This window comes from Vombatus ursinus, unplaced genomic scaffold, assembly GCF_900497805.2.
Source record: "Vombatus ursinus unplaced genomic scaffold, bare-nosed wombat genome assembly UNPS02014785.1, whole genome shotgun sequence".
Taxonomy (NCBI): Eukaryota; Metazoa; Chordata; class Mammalia; order Diprotodontia; family Vombatidae; genus Vombatus; species Vombatus ursinus.
Genome location: NW_020954563.1, coordinates 9,504,959 through 9,520,192, shown reverse-complemented (window position 1 = coordinate 9,520,192; position 15,234 = coordinate 9,504,959). Strand labels below are relative to the sequence as shown.

Below are 15,234 nucleotides of genomic sequence, written 5' to 3'. Positions count from 1 at the left end.
ACTCAGAAGTCATGATCGGCTCCAAAGCTGGTAGGATCAAGGTCAAAGCTAACTGGTTGTTCAGTCATGTCTGACTCTTTGAGATCCCAAGGATCCTACTGTTGATGAAGTTTTCTTGGTAATACAGCTAAATGACATGAAATCAGATCCCAGGCAAGAAGAATTAGGGGTCCCAGGATCAAGGGTTGGGGATGTGAGGTTTAGGGGAGACAAAGAGTCAAAAGTCAAGGCTGATACCCAGAAAGTCGTTGGCAGAGATTCGGTCATAATCCCAGACCTGCAGGACCAGCACCGCGGGCTGTCGGAACTCGGCCTCCTCCAGGGCAAAGGGGCTAGGTTTTCTTTTGACGCTCACCTCCTGCTCGGTGGGCAGGTAGTCAAAGCGGAACACGAATCGCCAATTAAAGTTCCCCTCCCCCGTCAGCGAGTTGAAGTGGACATCTGTCTCCTGTTTGTCAGATTCCAAACCCTTCACCCAGCTGGGGGATAGGGAATGGGGGATAGGGAAGAGCATGAGGAGATAACATTTTCAGAGGCCTCAGTCAGCTTCTCAGACTCAGGGCATCAAAGCACTGGTCCGAACCCTGCATGACTCCCCCAGCCCACTCTGGCCCTGGGCTCTGGCTTCCCCCACCCTTAGTCTGCACTGCCTTGGGGTCCCCCACCTCTTCACATAGATGTCACTGGACATTTCCCCAGTGAGGGGATTCACATCATCCAGGACCACATCCTCAGTATTCCAGATGATAACTCGGAGCTCGTAGCTGTGTGTGAAGGAAGAGAGTTGAAGGAAGCATCCCTTCCATGAGATTAAGAGGTCAGCCTTAATCCCACAGAAGCATCGTTGCTGGTGCTCTGCCCTCCACCCCCTCTGCCTCACATCTCCCATCCAACAGACCCAGCTCCCCAAACCCACTGCACTCTGTCTCCAGGTGGACCTAGTCTCGGTGGGTTGGGATTTCCGGGTGCCTGGGCTCTCTCCTGGGGAACGGAGAGAAGACCACACTGGTCAAAATCTGACCTGGTCTTGTCCCCAGCTCCCTCCACCTTAATGACTCCCCCCAATAAAAATGGGAGTTTGGGGCTTATGGAGTCATCTAGGATTCCACCTGCCCAGGGGGCATTACTATAGTTACAGGTCAACAGCTACATTATCTCTCCTTCAGTCCCTCTGTCTGTTTTCCCATCTATTTCTCTATCTCTAAGAGCTTCATAACATCAGGGGCCCCATCTTCTCTAAATTTTGGATTCCCTCTAATGCCTTATTAAGTGACGAGTTTGTTAAATTCTTTCTCTCCTTATATGTGTGTCTATTTCTGTCCCCTCTTTCTGTTGCTGTTTATGTCTCACAGGAACACAGGATCATGGCGCTAGCGCAGGAAGGGAACTCCGAGATCACCAAATCCAACCCCTTTATTTTCCAGATGGGAATACTGAGACACAGAGAGGTTAAACGCTTTTCGTCCAGGCATACTTTGTGTGTCAGGCAAGACTCAAATCTGACTCCAAAGCTTTGGGAGAGATGGGGAGGTCAGGCACTTGGGAGCCAAATTGTAGGGAAGAATTGGGAGAAGGGCCAAGGAGAGAAACCCTAAAACCCTCATCATTGTGCGCGTCGTGTGTACGGGTGCTAAGGTTCTTTCCTTTACCTGATTGGTTGTCTTGGCTTGATGTCCACAACGGGGGGAGCTGGCACGTCGTTGGGGAAAATGTCTACCCACATATGCAAGAAACCCTAGGGTGGGGTCACAAGTCAGGGTTGAGCTCCCCCGTCTCTTCCTCGCAGCATGAGAAAGAAAGAAGTCATACTTCACATGCCAAGCAGCATGGGAAGGGGAAGCTTCTCACCTGCAGCAGGCCCGGACTGCTGGGGTGGTATAGGGGCCGGGTCTCCACATGTTCAGGCACTAGTGAACGGCCATGTTGGGGCATCTCCCTCCATCTTAGCAACACAGACAGGGCTTGCTCCTCCTCGCAGACTTTGGTGCTGGCCTCTTGGCCCCTCCCACCTGGCCCATGATGGAATAGGAGTAAAATAGACCCCACAGGTAGACTTCTGCCACCTCCCTCACCAGTCTAGGTGTGTGCATATGTTACCTGCAGAGGTGGCCCCCGGAGGTACCTGGAAGAGTTTACTGCCCACTTTGACCTCCCCAGGGCGGTACTCGGGGGCAGGGAGGCCACTGCGTTGACACAGGTTGGCCAGCACCTGAGAAGGTTTGTTGGCATCCCGCCATGTATTGTAGCCTTCCCTGCAGATACAGGATACAGACATGAAATGCAGAAGTGTACTTTAACCTGGCAAAATGGAATGTAGACATGTGACTTGACAAGGACCTTAATAAGGCCACATGCATGACTGATAGGGAAGTGAAACGTGGACATGCTTGACTGAGATATAGTGTGGACAGGCATCATTAAGACAACTGCAAAGAACATCACTCAGAAAAGGACATGGACCGTGGAAGGGCTCCTAGGGCCACAGAGAGAGGCAGCCCAACCTAGGCTACTTAACTGAAGACTGAAAGGTCAGAGATACGAGCAGGTTCCCTGCCCCGTACACTGGCCCCTACAGAACCATCTAGTGCCCCCAACACACCCTTGAACTTACGTGTCATACTGGGAAGCTAGTCCACAATTAGCTCGGTGGTGGCTGTAAAATCGATTCTCCAGGTCAATCCGAGTCTCTCCAATGAGGTCATCAGAGCCCACAAGGTCATGGTCAAATACAGCCACCGTGAGCTCAGTCTCAGCAGGGAGGGAGATGTTTAGCTCCAGCACCCTGAGCAAGTGGGAAGGAGATGGGATGCCTGAGACATACTAAGTATCCTGACTGAGCTCCGGGGCCTCTGCCTGTTGGGATGTTCCCTTCCCAGCATGGCCAGAGGACCGGCTATATTTATGCATTCCCAACTGAGCCCAGCTCCATCAGATCCTTGGCAGTCTGCCGCCTCACTCACTCTCCAAAGATGGGATTCAGCTGCTTGGGGATATAGCGTTCCTTGGTGTCTTTGCGCTCCCGGCCGGCACTCACCACCACATATGGGTCTGCTTTGCCATTGGGGTCTGCCGGGGCCAGACTGGTGGCCTAAAGGGTTGTGAGGGGAGGTTGGGGGACTAGGAATAACAGGTTCTGATTAAATCAGAAGTCAGGAATGGAGGATTGCGACCAGAGACCCAGGTGGGGAGTCAGCGGTTTATGAAGGAGAAGTGAGGGAACAGAAAGAGTTACTAGAAAAAGCTCACCTTTACAACATACACACGAACAAGCAGCTTTATGGGATGGTTCTGGGGTATCCCATGTGAAATTCGGGGCTCAGAGAGTGACTTTGACTCAGGGTAAATGAGGAAAGAGCCCTGAGTAGAATAAAGAATTCTTTCACTAACACTTGGACAAAGGGGTCTCTCCCTCCCTCTCCCTATCTCTTCCCCTAGTCTTCCCTTCCCCTTCTCCGGCACACAGCTCTGGCACCTTGAACTTGCCCATGGGATATCCAGGCCTGTCCTCATCTCCATCCCCATCATGACCCCCACGGCCTCGGTACAGGGGGAACACATGCAGCCAGTCCTCAAATTGGCCAAATTCATCCTCCAGTGGTGAGCTGTAGATCTGTGGGATTCCCATCTCAGCCCAGAGCCCAAACCCAGAGCCTCACCCAGTGCAGCCAAGAGACCTATACGCTCTAGTCCCTTACCGAGTCCGGTCTAGGTTCCGCAGCCCTGCCCCACACCCAACCCCACCACAGCCCCTAGCACCTTCAGAGTGGCAATTGGTTTTCTCTGGGATACTGGGACGACAGCTTTAACTCTGGACCCATCTTGAGCCTCCATGTCCCCAGAAAAGGGGTTCAGCACATCTGAGAAAGGGAGAAATAATTCAGTCAGAGATGTCAAGTTTATAAGGCAATTAATGAGAGATGCACAAGGGTCCCTCACCTGAATATTCATTATCTTCATTGTCTTCCTCATCCATGGTCATCTGAAATCATGGGGGGTAGGAGGGAGACAAGTGACCCCTCTTACATACTCTAGTTACCCTCCGGCTCCTACATGTCCTTGTCCCATCATAGTCCCCTCCCTGTCTTGGTCCACGTCCCACCTGGTCCCCAAGTTCCTGCAGGGAGGCATAGTACTTAGACCACCAATCCAGCTCATTCAGCTCAGGCACGTCTTCTTGGAGCTGCTGCCCTTTCTCCAAGAGGCTGCCTCGAGGCAGCTTCCTAAGGGGCTTCTGGGGGAGAAAGGGGAGTGAGTCTCCCCGCTTTGGGACTGATCCTTTTCTCTCCTCCTCCTCCTCCCCTGCAGGGTTCCTCCTTACAGTCAGCAGCTCTTGAGAAGTCCCAGCTCCAAGCGGCTGCTGCACCAAAGGGGAATCCAGATATTTCTGTCCTGGGGGTGGGGGAAGAGGGATAGAGAAGCGGAAGATAACTAGGTTCCCATGAGAAGGTGGTTTTCTCAGAGGTAAAGTGATTCTTATGTTGACTAAAAGGTGAAGAGTGAAGATGGATGCTATAATCTTCCATGTCCTGGCTCCAGATGGAGTCAGGATCAGAAGTTAGAGATGGGTTAATTTAGCACAAGGAGCCATGCTGACTGCCAAGCTCACAGTTTTGAAAAAAAAAATTGCTGGACTTGAAAGCAGGAGACCTATGTCTAAATCCCAATTCAGAGCAATACCATTACTAGGGCTATATCCAAGGAGATCAAAGAAAAAGGAAAAAACCCACAAACGTATTTATGGCAGCTTTTTGCGGTGGCAAAGAATTGGAAACTGAGGCGGTGCTCATTAAATGGGGAATGGCTGAATAATTTATGGTATATGAATGTGATGGAATACTATTGTGCTATAAGAAATGATGAAGGGGATGGTTTTAGAAAAACCTGGAATTAAAAAAAGAAAATAATAAAAAAAAAAAGAAAAAAAAGAAAAACCTGGGATGAGGCAACTAGGCAGCTCAGTGGCTAAAGCACTGGCCGGGGAATCAAGAGGGACCTGAGTTCAAATCCAACCTCAGATACTTACCAGCTGTGTGGTCCTGGGAAAGTCACTTAACCCTGATTGCCTTCCCCCTCACTCCCCAAAAAAAGAAAAACCTGCCAAGATATCTATGAACTGTTACAGACTAAAGTGAACAGAAGCAGGAGAACAATCTACACAATAACAGTAAATTATAAAGATAATCAACTTGGAAAGATTTTGTAACTGATCAAAATAATGACTAACAACAGATCCAAGGACTCATGACAAAAAATGCTATCCGCCTCCAGATAGAGATGATGGACTCAGAATGCAAATTGAAGAATTTTCTTCTTTTTCTTTATTTTTCAGTTATTTTTTTCACAACATAGTTAACGTGGAAATATGTTTTGTATGACTTCATATGTATAATGGGTATCATATTTTTTGTCTTTTCAATAGGTGTGAGAAGGAATAAAAAGAGGGAGAGAATTTGGAACCGAAAATAAAAATTTTAAATGAAAATTTAAAAAAGCTTGATGACTTTTACTAACCACAGTCCAAAGGACTTGTGATGAAATGTGCTATCTACCTCCAGATAGAGAACTGATGGACTCAGAATGCAGACTGAAGCATATTTTTTCCCTTTCTTTTTTCTTTCATTCTTTTTTGGAACATGGCTAATGCAGAAATATGTTTTTCATGACTGCACATATTTGTAATTGTTTTGGTTTCCTTGCCATTGAATGAGGGAAAAGGGAGGAGGGCAAAGGATTAAATATGGAACTAAAAAAAAAGTGTCTATGCTTTAAAAAAATTAACTAAAATTTGGCTTGTAAAAAAAAAATCCCAGTTAAGTCACTCAATACCTATGTGAACATAAGAAAATCACTTTCCTTTCTAGTGCTCAGTTTTCTCATCTGTGAAATGGGGGAGTTGGGCTTGACATTCTATAGCTTTGAGTAGGGACCCCCGGGGATCCAAATGGATTTTTTTATAAAAGGGTACAGGTGCTATTGCCAGATCTGAAGTGTTAGCAATGGAAAAAAAGAATCAGAAGAGGTACAACGTGGCTGGTAATTGGATCTCTGTATGATACCCTCTTGCTGAAGACAGCAGTTTGTATTAGGGCCTGACGAGAATCTTCTATTTGTCTAAAGCAGCTGAACAAGCTAGTTTCAGATGGTGAGAAGGGCATAATGTCTCTCACAGTGACTGAGAGACCCCAGTACAGCAGACAAGAGGAGTAAAAAACTAGAATTTACCATAAGAGTTTTCCACAAAAGCTAACAGCAATGAAAGGGGACTTGAGGCTCTTGCTCCTAGAATATATGGAAACATCTCAAAGATGACACTGAGGCATTGAGCTTGGATGACTGGTGGCGGTGGGGCGGGGATGATGTTGCTTTTAACAGTAATAGGAAAGGGAAGATGAGCTCTGTTTCAGACATGTTGAGTTTAAGATACCTGTGCGACATCCAGTTCCTAACTAAAAGGTAATTGGAGGTGTGAGATTAAGCTCAGAAGAGAAATTAAGGTTGAATATATAGATCTGGGAATGATCTGCATAGACCTGATGAGATCACCAAGTAGGATAGTACAGGGACTAGTAACCTGTGGCCCATGAACTTTAAAAGATTTTTTTTGCTGATTATATTTCAATATAATTAGTTACCTTTGTAGCCCTATGTATTTTATTTTATGCAATTAAAATCATTATTCTGAAAAAGGGTCAACAGGCTTCACTGGAAGGCCAAACAGATCCAAGGCACATAAAAAGGCAGAAGAGTCTCTGTTTTGGAGGCAGAGGATAAAGAGAGAAAGTAAATTTATTAATCAAAAGAAATGCCACTTAGTTTCACCCCAGGCCAAATCAAGAGGACCTTTAGAGTTGCAGGAAGACAGATCATTTCCAAGCTCCTCTAAATATTAACATTTCTATTGTTTCAGTAAATTGAAAAACTCTAAAATTGAACTTTGTATCTTTGTTTTTTCTCTTTGCAGACTTTTGTCTTTGTTTCCTGATCACTATGAAATGTAAATCTACATGACAGGAGCAGATTTTCAAAAGCAGTAGAAACCTCTGCACCTTTTGGATTTGAATCTGTCTTCCTCTCTCTCTTTCTCACTCTCTCCCTCCCTCACTCTCTCTTCCTATTCCTCTCTCTCTGCCAAAAGTTGAGCAGCTGATACATTTTTTACTTGATTTAATGATAATTTCAGTCTTCCAAAGGCAGAGGAAGTGACAAAAAAGTTGGTTTTGGTTTTTTTTTTGGTCTTTTTTGGGGGCAATTGGGGTTAAGTGACTTGCCCAGGGTCACACAGCTAGTAAGTGTCAAGTGTTTGGTCTGAGGCCAGATTTCAACTCAGGGCCCTCCTGACTTCTGGGCCGGTGCTCTATCCACTGTGCCATCTAGCTGCCCCTGAGAGAACTTTGATTTTCTGCATGATCCTGACCAATAAAGGAAGAATTTGTTGCTACAGTTGCTACAGTAGAAAAGATGAGGCTCTTGGGAGATAGTGATCCTTGGATCTCAGAATTCACTACAGGGAAGAAAAGGAAAGCAGGGCATAGTCCACATCCCCCCACCCCCCCTCAGATTTTGGGAGGGTAGGTATCAAAGGGTTCAGAGAAAGGATAGGTCCCACGGTCTAAAATTCTATGGCGGAAGATAGGAGATCCAGGAGGGATAGGAATAAAATTCTGAAGACATAGACATGAATGATTCCAAGGAGGAAGAAGTGTCATAGAAGGAGGCAGATAAAGCCACAGAGTGAACTCAGTGACTGATGTAGATTTGGAAAGGAACACTGATGAAACAAAGCGTAGGTCATGGAGAATAAATGACAAAAGCTGGCACAGTCTTGAAAAGGAACAGACCAGGAAAGGAAGAGACTACAAAAAAGAGGGTGGCCCAGTGAGTTTGCAAGTGGAGAAAAGTCAGAAACATTGAAATGTAAAGAAGGTAAAATAACCATTCCTCACTTTAGGAAAAGTCAGGCTTAAAGCGCACAGAGCGCCGGACCTAGAGCCAGGAAGACTCATCTTCCTGGTTTCAGATCTGGCCTCAGAGGCTTACTAGCTGTGTGACTCTGAGCTAGTCACTTCACCCTGTTTGCCTCGGTTTCCTCATCTGTAAAAATGAGCTGGAGAAGGAAATGGCAAACCACTCCAGTGTCTTTCCCAAGAAAACCCCAAATGAGGTCATGAAGAGTTGGCCACAGCTGAACAAGAGGCTTAAACAGCTCTATTACAGGTAAAGAGGAGAGGAAAGACAGCAAACTTGCCTCTAGGGCTCAGGCTTCATTTCTGCCTTTGCTCCTCATCTGCATGAGACCCCGACAGGAGTGTGGGATGTGTAACTGATGGGACTGGGACCGATCCTCATAAGCCAAGGTGGAGAGAACCAGCTTTGGGATTGGTAAGTGGGAAAGGATAGACAGCTGGTACGGAGGTGACATAAGCCTCCGAGGGAGTCAGAGAGGAGGCTTCGGCCAGTCCTGGGCTAAGGGTCACTGCCCTAGCTGAAGGGCATGGTAACACTCCAGCTGAAAAGAGCACAGGACACAACCCTGCTGAGATAAGACTAAGCCCGGGGAGGTCGTTGAGTCCAGAGAGATGCTGCCTCCTGAGAAGAGCCCGGTGGCCAGGTGACCTGTCCAGCCCGGAGGAGCGGCACCTCGCCTCAGCCAAGCAACCTGCTCGGCCTAATCTAGCAGAAGGGACCCATGTGGCTGAAAAACTCTGCCCCTATAAGGCTCAAGAAGAGCTGAGCATCAGAGCGACTCATTCTCACCAACACCATGTTCTGCAGAGAACGTCCCGAGGACACACCAGTGAAAGAAAAGACACTGAGATCCCACAGTTCTGGAGCTGTGAGTTGCCTTGGAAACCGTGTCCCCAACATGTGTGTCATACCACCATCTTTATGTTTGTGCTCCACTCTTACTCCCCACCCAATTCTGTGATTATTTGTAGAAGAATTAGGGAAAATACTTTGGAATTACTGTTCTTCCTATGCCATTTTAATAAATGTTGTTCAGTCATTTCAGTTCTGTCTGATTCTTCGTGACCCAATTTGATGTTTTTCTTGGCAGAGTCACTGGAGTGGTTTGCCATTTCCTTCTCCAGCTCATTTATTTTGTAGATGAAGAACTGAGGAAAATAGGGTTAAGTGACTTGCCCAAGGTCACACAGCTAGTAAGTGTCTGAGGCAGGATTTGAATTCAGGAAGACTCATCTTCCTGACTTGAGGCCTGGCACTCTAGCCACTATGTGGCACTATCCCCTCAATAAAAGGATTTGTTCTGTAAAACTTGAACTCAGTCAAAGGGCCTAACTTGAGGATTTATAAGGGGATTTGTTCTACGAAGTTTGGATTCAGTCAAAGGGCTGCACTTGAGCATCTAGAAGGCCACATATGGCCTTCAAGGGCCGCAGGTTCCCCGCTCCTGGCCTATACTATCAGTCATAATCACTTTTTTTTCCTACTGTTTTGACTTCTTTTGTTTAACATCCCCAGGATGTCTTCAAGATAAAGAATTAAATCAGTCCTCCTTGGCTCAAAGACAAAAGCTGGAAGTTACAAAGTAGTCCTCACCTTGTTTTAAGGGGAAAAAAAAAACAACCCAACTATCTAGGCTATCCAGAAACAGAATGAACTGCGTTAGGAGTGAATGAGTTTTGTCATGTGGGGAAGAAAGATAGGACTCAAATTATTTTGCAACATCTGGATGGACTAGCAATGTAGAAATCCCCTTCGCTGGGGAACTCTTACGCAAGGTCTTATCCACTGTTGTAACAAGCGCTTGCTGTCCTCAGATAAGAGACCTAGTGGTTTCATCTAAAAGGACTGCTTTCATGATTGTAAAAGTATTTAGTTTCTTCCCCTTGTCTCCTGACCTTGAATTTGTTCTGGCTCTGATAATAAATCCAGCCAGTTGCATTCCAAATCCTCTCCTTCTCTCCTTTGAGTGCTCTTCCTCCTTCTCCACCCCTACCTCTCCCTTTTCTATTCTAAGTTGCTGAGGAATGCTGCTGATTGGCTGTGTACTCCTGGTGGGCTGATGGGTTTTAAACAACAAATCTCTACTCCAGGAACACAAATCTGCTATCAGTGAGAACAGATTCCTTAGCACCCTAATAAATCCCTTTACTTTCAGTATGGCCTCCTATCTTTAACCCACAGTCATGGAGTGGGGTGGGGTTTGGGAGGTGGGATAGCTAGATATCCAAGTAAATAGAGTGCCAAGCCTGGAGTCCGGAAGACTCATCTTCCTGCATTCAAATATGGCCTCAGACACTTACTAGCTGTGTGACCCTGGGCAAGTCACTTCACTCTGCCTCAGTTTTCTCATCTGTAAAATGAACTGCAGAAGGAAATGGCAAGCCACTTCGGTATCTTTACTAAGAAAACCTCAAATGGGGTCATGAAGAGTCAGATGCAACTGAAATAACTGAGCAGCAATAACAACTTTGGCCCCCCCACTGACAGGATTGCCTCTTCCCAGAGGGTGAGAGAATTCCCCAACATTTGGGAAATCTTTAAGTGTAAGATGAATGGCTACTTGTTGGATACAGATACAGGTTGGACTAGATGGGCTCTTCTAGGCTCCCAGTTCTGAGTTTCTGTGATTCTCTACATTTGATTGACGCTGTTTATACCAGTTAAAGAAAAGAGAACTTTAGTAGAAGCTTTCAGCTTTAAATCTGTGACACTATGATCCTGTAACCAGAAAGAAAGAAAGGAAGGAAGGAAGGCCCTAATGGTGGCCAGGTTGAAGAAAGGAAGGAAGGAGGAAGCTGAGCTTGGAAGGACATTGGGAAAATGCTCTTGAAGGGGCTAAGCACCCCCAGGGTCTGCAGGGTTTAGAAGAAGGAGCAGTAGGATAAGACCAGTGAAGCAAAGGCAGCAGCACCAACCTTCCTGAGGAGGAATTGGGCCCCAAATATCGGCCAAGTCTGACCTGGCCAGTCTTGTCATGGGCTCTGTGAAGGTAAAGGTCACTCACCTTGGAGTCCCCTATCCCCCTCCTCCTCAGAGGACTCTGTGGCCTCCTGGAGAGCAAACTGAAGGACATGGGGGACGATGTGGGAGCCCACGAGAACAGTGCGGCCAAAGGCCCGGCGCTCGACCACAAGGATGCTGAGTGGGGGCTGCAGATATGGCTGCTCAGGGAGCTCCTGGATGGAGTAAGGAAAGGGAATGGAAAGTCACAAGGAGTAAGAGGGGTCACTGGGACTCAGGGGATCCCTTTACTCTGCTCAGGACGTATGTTTGTGTAGTGAGTTTGAAGGTTGAGAGAGAAAGACAGTTCTGGTAACCTACCCAAGGGGTAAGTTATGAATTCAGAGGGCCTGAGGGATCCTAAGTCAAGAAAGGGAATGGATGGACCAACTTTTAGTAGGTTCCCAACAGATTCTGAGGTTTTATGAATTGGTGCCCCAAAAGAGATCAAAGAGTATGAGCCCAATCAGACCTCCTATACCTCAGAGAGTTTTCTAGGGGTGTTGGAGGTGAGGAATTCCAAGAACCCTGGAGAAAGGATACCTCCCACTCTTCCTATGGCCTCTCACCACAGTCAGATGCTTGACCAGTTCTGTGAAGTTGGGGTTCTCTCGGTAACTAGTAAGAATCTCAGACTCCACATGTTGGCCCCCAATTTCCAGCACGACCTGAGGTTGCTCCACCACAAATAGATGTACCCGGCCCAGCCCTCGAAGACCCCAGAACAACACCTGTATGTGTGAAAGAGAGAGAGAGAGAGAGTAGAGGGGAGGTGAAATGTAGCACCATGAAGAGGGAGAGAGGGCATCATTCTAGGGGAGCTATGGAAGGGGGAAACTGGTAACAAGGGGTCAGTCAATGGGTTTGGGGGATTTATGGAGAGGGACTCTGGGAAAGGAGCCCCAGGGTAGGAGGCAGGTAGAGCTGGGGCTATAGGGTCCCAGGTACCTCAATTCGGAACTCCTTGAGCAGGGGTCGTACCCTTGGAGGTAGATGGAGATGTCCAGAAGTAGGGTCAAGCAGAAATTCCAGATCCTGGGGCTCTACATCTTCTGGCACTGAGGGCTGAACAAGGGGCAGAAGGCAGATGATATATGGTAGGGATCAAGCAGGGAATGAGTTACTGGGGAATTGTGTCCAGGGGGACATAGTCAAAGCATGTGAGCTCTGGGGGTGGGAGTGAGGGATAGGGGTGTGTGTGTGTGTGTGTGTGTGTGTGTGTGTGTGTGTGTGTGTGTGTCCCTGGAATCATATTACTGGCACAAAAGCCTCTCTGCCTTGGATTTCCCCTTTCTCTGCTCCTCTCTCATCTTCTTATGTAATACTATATATCATAGTTACCTGAGTTGGTGTTTCATGCCCCTGATAAATTCCATGAGGACAGGGATCCTGTCTTTATATAATTTTTTCTCCCTCTCTGTGAAGTATAGAGCATAGGATACAATATGGAATAAAAACCCTAGGTTTTTCTTATTTTGTTGTGCTTCTAGAGAGCTTGGAATCACTTTAAAGGCTTCTTAGTAGATAAGGTGTTAACATAAAGAAACTATAGAAAACTGTGTTCCCCTAGAAAAGAATGCAATCCTTGGTCAGGACAAGGGAGAGCTCCTACTCATCTAGCAGGATTGGTGCCTAGAATGGCCCAGTCATGATTTGCTCACTGTCTCACGAACTAAACCTTTATGAATCTCCTAACTTTGTTTCTCCCTCTCCCAGCATTGCACTACTTTTTTCACCCAGTCTTTCAGCTCTGTACCATCCCAATGCATTCTTTGTCTTCTCCACCCAGTTGTGAGTATAAATTAGCCTACTCTCCCCCAGTTGGTTGGAGAACGAGGCTGCCTTGGACGCCCTGCTTGCCTGTCCATGGTCCTGCTCTCCCCTTGTCTGCACTGGTAATAAGTATGTCTTGGTTCAGCCAGGAAAATGGAGAGTACCAAATTAATTCTTTGACAATTGGAACTTTAAAGCTGTTGTTAAATTGAATGAGGTGAGTCCTATTGAAGAGGGGAGAAAAGGAGGGGAGACAAGCCCGTGTCTGAGGATCCCACTCTTACCTCAAGTCTACTGCTGTAATCCAGCTCAATGAGCTCAAAGGTGGCGATGAGCTCCCCTACAGCCTGGAGACCCTTGGTCAGGGGGAAGAATTGCAGCTCGGGGCCTTGGTAGGGCTCCTCGATCAGCTTTACCTGAGGAGCTGCCAGAGCCCGGCCCAGGAATACAGGAGGACCCTATGGGGAGAACAGTCCAGGCTTGGAGGAGAGGGTGGGAGTCTGGGAAGGGAGGACCAAGAGCTAGAGGTTCTGACAGAGGACAGGAGATGGAAGGGACCAGGGTCCAGGGAGGCAGGGGAAGCACCCACACCTGAGCCAGCAACAGGGATGGTGGTAGCTGTGGTAGCAATTGGGTTGGACTGGGCTTAAATACTGAGGCCAAGTCCCACAGGGACAAATGTATAGGCATGCACACACACACACACACACACACACAAACTCACAAACTTGTTGTGATCAAAGACATTGATGGTGACCAGGGGTGGCTCAGCAGGAAGCTGTTCTCTCCGCCCATCTATAATCAGCTGCTCAAACACCAGGAGCTCATCCCACAGGGGGCTCAGCGTCCGCTCCAGGACCTGAGAGAGATACAGAGGGTAGACAGAGAAGGGAGGGATAACCGAGGGTAGGGTGGACCGAAGCACTGCAGGAGAGGGCAGAAAAAACAGTCAGAGCTTCACCTGGAGGGTGGATCTCTGTTTAGTAACTTGGTGATTTCAAATATGGTTTTTTTGGGTTTTTTTTTTGGCTAGGCAATGGGATTAAGTGACTTGCCCAAGGTCACACAGCTAGTAAGTGTTAAGTGTCTGAGGCTGGATTTGAACTCAGGTCCTCCTGAATCTAGGGCCGGTGCTCTATCCACTGCGCCACCTAGCTGTCCCTTCAAATATGTTTTAAAAGCTATGGGGAAAATGATGCAAAATTATAATAACCAAGCTTGGCCCCAAAGAAGAGAAATGGAGAAATGAAAAGACATCTTTTCTTCTGCTTAATTGGGAAATGGGGGACTATGGGTGTGGAATAGTGTCAGACTTTTCTAAAGTGTGAGTTAGTTTTGCTGAAGTGCTTCCCTCCCCCCCAACATACATATGTACGTACATACATACACACATACTTTTTATTCTTTTTTCTACCTTCTATTTCCTCTGTATTTATCTTATAAGTACAGTTTTGTTTTGTTTTTTGGTGAGGCAATGGGGATTTAAGTGACTTGCCCAGGTTCACACAGCCAGTAAGTTTCAAGTGTCTGAAAGCGGATTTGAACCCAGGTCCTCCTGACTCCAAAGCCAAAGATCTATCTACTGTGCCACCTAGCTGCCCCTTACAGTTCTATATTTGTTAGAATTAGAACGTAAACTCTCTGAGGGCCAGGATTGTTTTTGTTTTTCTTTGTGTCTTCAGAACTTAGCATAATTGCTTTAATAAATGCTTGTTGGTTGATTGATTGATAGATAAGGGGAGGAAAGACTGGAGGAGTACATTAAGAAATGCAGATGATGTAAAAACAAAAGATTTTTTAAATTTTAAAATTATCTTTAAAAACATTATGAGGGAGAAAAAGTCCTTTAACAAAGAAGCCACTTAAGTCACAAGGTCTAGGAAGCCTGCAGAGCACAGGGAATGCTGAGAGTTCCTATCTCTCTGGCGCTTTAAGGTTGACAGTGATACTTTCACAACAATCCTGTGGGTTAGTGCAATGAAGATAATGCAAGTATTAGTTCCTGTTCCATGGTTAAGGAAATTCAGACTTGGAGAAAGCATTGCCTAGCCGGCAGTCATACAACTAGGAAGCATCAGAGCTCATGGATGAACCTAGGTTTTCCAACTCCAAGGCTAAAACTCTCCCCCAGTATGATCTTATGATTGTAGAATTATAGACATAGGGCTGGAAGGGGGCTCAGAGGTCCCTTCGTTTTACAGATGACTGACCTGACCCCCAAAGAGGTTAAGAGGATTGCCCAAGGTCACATAGATTATAGGCTAAGGTTAAACTAAGTTCAGTACAGGGCAGTGGAAAGAACCAGAAATGGTTTGAGACTGAGCTTTTTGGAGAGTGAGCTCACTTCTCTCCTGGCTCCAGTTCCAACTCCCCAAACCTTTCCACCTTCTCAGCAGCAGCTTTTTCACCTTAGAGGTGCCTCCTCCCTGTGGCCTTCTCCTCTGTTTGGTGAGTCTCTGACTTAGAACCCCACCTAAGCTTTCAAGAGGAACCCAA

General features: G+C 46.8%; 1 protein-coding gene across 1 annotated transcript in view; it reads right to left on the bottom strand.

Annotated features, from left to right (window-relative positions):
- Window positions 1–15,234, bottom strand: part of LOC114046759 (fer-1-like protein 4) — a 28,047-nt gene that overhangs the window by 923 nt on the left and 11,890 nt on the right. The window contains exons 25-42 of the mRNA XM_027867247.1: window positions 13,463–13,597; window positions 13,023–13,196; window positions 11,914–12,030; window positions 11,535–11,696; window positions 10,970–11,141; window positions 4,319–4,389; window positions 4,100–4,231; window positions 3,937–3,979; window positions 3,757–3,857; window positions 3,473–3,610; window positions 3,247–3,357; window positions 2,961–3,088; window positions 2,612–2,782; window positions 2,098–2,252; window positions 1,849–2,009; window positions 1,650–1,735; window positions 666–764; window positions 238–479 (exon numbers count right to left, since the gene is read on the bottom strand). Coding sequence (XP_027723048.1) covers window positions 238–479; window positions 666–764; window positions 1,650–1,735; window positions 1,849–2,009; window positions 2,098–2,252; window positions 2,612–2,782; window positions 2,961–3,088; window positions 3,247–3,357; window positions 3,473–3,610; window positions 3,757–3,857; window positions 3,937–3,979; window positions 4,100–4,231; window positions 4,319–4,389; window positions 10,970–11,141; window positions 11,535–11,696; window positions 11,914–12,030; window positions 13,023–13,196; window positions 13,463–13,597 — 2,398 coding nt within the window. The remainder of the gene's footprint in view (window positions 1–237; window positions 480–665; window positions 765–1,649; window positions 1,736–1,848; window positions 2,010–2,097; window positions 2,253–2,611; window positions 2,783–2,960; window positions 3,089–3,246; window positions 3,358–3,472; window positions 3,611–3,756; window positions 3,858–3,936; window positions 3,980–4,099; window positions 4,232–4,318; window positions 4,390–10,969; window positions 11,142–11,534; window positions 11,697–11,913; window positions 12,031–13,022; window positions 13,197–13,462; window positions 13,598–15,234) is intronic.